Genomic DNA, 5,582 nt, shown 5'->3' with positions numbered 1-5,582 from the left:
AGATGACTCACCCAGACCGAGAGCACCGTTTGCAGGAGGCAACAGAAGCTGCAGGGGGATTGATCCAAACGTTAGTGAGGGCTCGCGGAATACAGGGGGAACGGGAGAGCAGACAGGCGCGGGCAGCTGGGCCGAGCACTCCGCAACTGGGGTGGGGTGGGGTGGGGGTCGAATCTTGCTGGGGTGGTGAAGCAGCTCAGTCACGGTCTGACGGAATGGGAGAGCAGCTCTTACGGGGTGAATGGCCTCCTCCTGTGTTCTGGGGGAGTATTTCAGTTCAGAGTGAAGACAAGGCGGCACCTTCACCAACTGGGACCAAGGGTGCAGGAGGTGTGGGGGGTGGGGGGTGGGGGTGGGCACAGGATCCAGGCTTGGAGTCGGTTAACGCTGAGTCACGTTTGGAAGTGTGAGCCAAAGGAGGGACGTCCCTCTTTTTCAATTCCACGGCAGCATTGGAGAGGGAGTGTTACAGTTCTCCTGAGGTATCCCTGCAACACGCACAGTGAGTCAGAATGCTAACCTGGTCACGATCACTCGTGTGCGCATACTGACCGACTTGTGTTTGCTCAAACAGTGAGCACTGTTGAGTACATGGGATAGTAGGAACTGCAGATGCTGGAGAATCTGAGATAACAAGGTGCAGAGCTGGATGAACACAGCAGGCCAAGCAGCATCAGAGGAGCAGGAAGGCTGACATTACGGCCCTAGACCCTTCTTCAGAAAATGGGTCAGAAGAAGGGTCTAGTCCCGAAACGTCAGCTTTCCTGCTGCTCTGATGCTGCTTGGCCTGCTGTGTTCATCCAGCTCTACACCTTGTTATCTCAGCCTGAAGTCTCAGCGGCTTTTGGGAATCGGCAGTTCTGTTTGTAGTGTCGCCAGGCGCCAGCAGATCACAGAGCCCGCGTATGCCAGTGTTCTCTGCCCAGGATCCGATAGTCAAGTGGCAGCAGATAGGATATCCATCCCCCACCCTGGTCCTGAAAAATCCTCTTGAATATACAGGAAACAAAACAGCAGCAAGCTGCAGAGGCTACACAATGGCAGCTTTGCAAAGTTCTGCAGGTGTCAGATGTGTACTTTGTCTGCGTTGATATCTGATAGGTCTTTTCATCCTGTTAACGCTCAGATTCGCCAAGACACTGACAAAGCCACCTTCTGATGTTCTGCAGGAGAAAGCATTGACCATGGCCAGGATGTGGGAGGCGTCCTTTAGCGCCCAGTCACACAATGCTGCAGCAGAGACAGTCTCTCTCATACAGTAACTGGTACACCTTGGTATTCCACCAGCTCTCCAAAACACAGCAGGGAAGTGAAGGGAATGGAACTCATGTGGCAGCTGGTGACATTCCCTGAAGTGGTGCTGGCTGTTCTTCAGTGTGGGGCATCATCTTTCCCTTGTGTTGTAAGCCAGTGCTGCTGAGATACCTTACAGGAATGTCTGAGGGTCTGCACACTCTCACTCACTCACACAGACACACACACACACACACACACACACACACATGCTCTCTCACTCACTCACACACACACACTCTCACAGTCTCTCACACACAAAGTCACACACACAGTCACTCTCACATGCTCTCACACACACTCTCTCACACTCACACACACACAGTCTCTCACACACAGAGTCACACACTCTCACACACACGCACTCACACATGCTCTCTCACTCACACACATGCACTCTCACACACACACTCTCACATACACACACTCTCACACAGTCTCTCACACACAGTCACTCAGTCACTCACACATGCTGTCACACACACTCTCTCGCACTCTCACACACACACTCTCTCACACACACACAGTCTCTCACACAGAGTCACACACACACACACAGTCTCACACACACAGTCTCTCACACAGAGTCACACACACACACAGTCTCTCACACACAGAGTCACTCACACTCTCTCTCACACACACGCACTCTCTCTCACACACACTCTCACTGTCTCTCACTCCCTCACACTCTCTCCCTCTCTCTCTCCTTGCTCCTGATCTCAAGCTCAGACCCTGCGATGCCTCTGAGCATGTTGTACGACCTGGCTTCAATCCCTCAATCAGAGGCGACTGTCGATCCAACTCCTGGGGACAGGCTGTGAGATCTCCCTCTTCGCCTGCTCGCTCTGGACTGGGATCCTACACCCTGACTGATATTGAAGTGGCGTGACCACCAGAGCGAGAGGTCAGAGGGGCAAGGTTCCAGGAGAAGTGGCAGCAGGTCTAAAACAGAGACGAGGAGAACGTAACTCTCTCAAAGGGCGGTGGATCTGTGGAACTCAGTGATCCAGAGTGTGGTGGATGCTGTGACGTTGAGTAAAATTAGGGAGGAGACGGGCAGATGTTTGTTTTTTTTAATGAGTAATGGTTTGGAGGGTTATGGGGAGCAGGCTGGAGAGTAGAGTTGAGGCTGAGGTGGGAAAGAACACGGTGAAATGAAGCAGGGCTGCACATACCACACTTCTCCAGCTGCCCATGCGAACTTTGCGAGTGAGTGCACAGACTGTCAAAGAGTGGAGAGCTCTCACTGCTGCCTCAAAGGCCACCCCTTCACGTATACCTTCAACCAGCGAGATCAGCCCATCCCTGTTCCTGGGACAATCCCGGGTCAGCACACTCTCTCTGTTGGACGAGGTTGGTCTTTGGATGCTGGGGCAGGGGGAGTCCTGAATGGTGTGAATACAAATACATTTGCTCAGGATTGAGTGCAGGTTACCACGGTGAGGCACAGTGCCGCTCCGACAAAATCCCAGACACTGAAACCGTGAGGGGAGATTGACCAGGATGGGAGTGGATTGTTTGCAGGGTAAGGAGAGGCTGGGTCTTCTTTCACTGGAGCTTCGATGACCTTACAGACATTTATAAGACCATGAGGGGCACGGATAGGGTTAATGGCAGCTGTCCTCCCCTTATGGCGGGGGATTTCAAAACGAGGGGGTGCATTTTTAAGGTGAGAAGATACAGATTTAAAAAGGACATTTGGAGCGAATTTTTGTATGCCGCGAGTGGCTCGTGTGTGGAGTGAACTTCCTGAGGAAGTGGTGGATGCGGGTACAGTTACAACATTTGAAAGGCATTTGGATAAGTACATGAATAGGAAAGGTTTGGAGGGATATGGGCCAGGGGCAGGCAGGTGGGGCTAGTTCAGTTTGGAATTGTGGCCAGCACGGACTGGTTGGGACGAAGGGTCTGTTTCCATGCTGTGTGGCTCCATGACTTGTTGGAAATGGTTGCTGTGCTGGGATCTCTCACGGTGGGCTACAATCACAGGGTCTTGGTGCTGTCTGTGGGTCAAGACCCTGTCCCGACTCTCGGGCCTGTGACATGCCCCCTTTCGTTTTCGACTGGTTCAGATTCACAGCAACCAGGCTGCTGTGGGAAGTGAGAGATCGGGGCTCTGTCTACACTAGGAGCTGCCAGTCTTAGCCCTTGAGAGGGATTTCAACCAGCTAGCTGTGAGGGTCAGACTCGCTCCTGGTGAGGAGAGGCCCCTGAAGCCTTGGGACTAGGCGGGGTGGGAAATGGTGGAGAGGGAGGGCCGCTGAGGGTGACATTGTACAAGGTGTGAGGACACAACTGACTGCTTTCTCTGTTCTCTACCTCCAGATTCTCCGGTAGCCGCTGCTGTTCGGGCCCATTTTGAGGATTGTCCTGCGACTCACAGACACTTTTGTTTCCATGGGACCTGTCGGTTTTTGGTGCAGGAGTCGTTGGCGGCCTGTGTGTAAGTGGGCTTGGTTCGGCAAATCCCGGGATCACCAGGAGTGGGACTAGAGCTTTAGGCGAGACCTTTCAGCGTCTCGACCATAACACATTGACTGATCTCCAACAGAAGCAGCACAGGCAGGCCATTCAGCCCCTCGAACATCCCTGCTGGCCCGCCAGGTCACGGTGCAGCTTCCACAAGATAGCCCCATCCCGGGATACATCCCGGTTCCCTCAAGGACCTGAGAACCGGATGGTCTCTGTCCTGGGGGTTGGAGCACCGACTGGGAAAGATAAATCCAAAGATTCTCCACGTTTGGGGCAAAGATCTCAGTCGAAAACATTGGATTCATTGTCCTGAGATTGTGACCTCCCCTGGGCGTACACAGCAGTGACCCTGTCAATCTCTCCACAGAAATTGGATCATGCATCCAGTCCCCTGTTGATGACAGTGAATGCCATCCCTGTCTCCGTAAAGGACAGTCCTGCCACTCTGCCAGGAACTGATCCAGTGAAATTAACTTTCACCTCCTGCACTGTTTTTAAAAATAAATCCCTCATTTAGTCAACAAACCAGAACAGCTCACTGTTTTCCCAAAACCCTGGAACAGTTCCGGTGAAAGTTCTTCACCCTCAACTCCACCTCCTTCGTGAGAAATACAGAAATTCCTTCTGAATTTCTCACTGCAGCTGCACAGTAACTGAGTATTCATTTCCCAGAATGCTCAGATCCTGCTGCACACCCGGACTGTCTCCTCTCTCTCTTTCTTTCTCTCTCTGCCTACTGCTCCTATCCCTGAAAACTCAACCTCTTCACACAGTGAACCCATGTCCCTTCAGAAGCCCCAAAAAGACCTGCCTCCTCCCACACTCTCAGACACTACATTCCAGACCCTAACTGCTGTGTTTGCACAAGAGGCTGTCCCCTCTCATTCTCTATCCTTGCATCAGTGGGAAGAGTGACTGTATCCAGTCTGTCCTGGTTTTGTGTATCTGAGCTGGCTCACTGATGCACTCACACACTCACTATTGGAGGCAGGAGCCTTGTGTCGAGCCCTTTCACTGCTTGGAAATAGAGAACCCACAGATAGTGGTCATCCTCCCCACTTCCAGCTTGTGACTGAGCAACCAGGACCAGACCAAACAGGGTTGGAATGTGCACAAACTCCAGAAGCTGGTGAACAGTGAATATTTCCAACCCCGCCAACACTGTGGAAGGGTTTGAGTTCGATTGTGTTCGGAGTGTGCAGAAACTGGGATTATTCTCCAGTGGGGGAGAGAGAGAGAGACAGACAGATACTGAAGGACAGATTCTGTCAAGGAATTTCACATGACGGAGTTCCTGTTGATAAGGAGACACTGAGATCAAGTGAATTGGCAGACAGCCAGAGGAAGAATTTTTGGTTTAAATGACCCAGAGGGTTTGATATATTGTGCGATTGGGAAAGGGTAGGAGCGTCTGTTTAGAAAGTTTGGAAAGGATGTGGAGAGCACTGGATACGGGATGGATTATTCCAAGTAAACTGCAAAGTTAGGTGGCAGGGCCAATTCATTGTACAGCCAGAAGGGTGGGGCTGGGCCAAATGGCCGCCTGGCATGCGGCCTCGTCCTGACAAGTGACCTGTTTTGTTTTGTAGCTGTCACACTGGCTACATGGGCTCCCGATGTGAGCATGCCGACCTCCTGGCTGTGGTCGCGACCCAGCAGAAACAACAAGCCCTCACTACACTCTTGGTGGTATCTGTCATCGTCTGTGTTCTCCTGATGGTAACCTGTGTCTTTCTGCAGTGAGTATGGCTCTCCATTCGCAGGCCGGGGGTGGGGGGAGCACAGAGTGTGGATGGGGGGGCGGGGGGAGGGGG

The 5,582-nt window shown here is 52.5% G+C and overlaps 1 protein-coding gene across 1 annotated transcript in view; it reads left to right on the top strand.

Annotated features, from left to right (window-relative positions):
- The window catches only part of tgfa (transforming growth factor, alpha), a 24,926-nt gene that overhangs the window by 17,021 nt on the left and 2,323 nt on the right, over positions 1–5,582 (top strand). Inside the window, exons 3-4 of the mRNA XM_048618593.1 lie at positions 3,622–3,739; positions 5,358–5,507. Coding sequence (XP_048474550.1) covers positions 3,622–3,739; positions 5,358–5,507 — 268 coding nt within the window. The remainder of the gene's footprint in view (positions 1–3,621; positions 3,740–5,357; positions 5,508–5,582) is intronic.

This window comes from Rhincodon typus, chromosome 40, assembly GCF_021869965.1.
Source record: "Rhincodon typus isolate 14 chromosome 40, sRhiTyp1.1, whole genome shotgun sequence".
NCBI classification, from domain to species: Eukaryota; Metazoa; Chordata; class Chondrichthyes; order Orectolobiformes; family Rhincodontidae; genus Rhincodon; species Rhincodon typus.
Note: the sequence above shows the minus strand (reverse complement) of the source record. Positions and strands in the feature narration are given on the sequence as shown.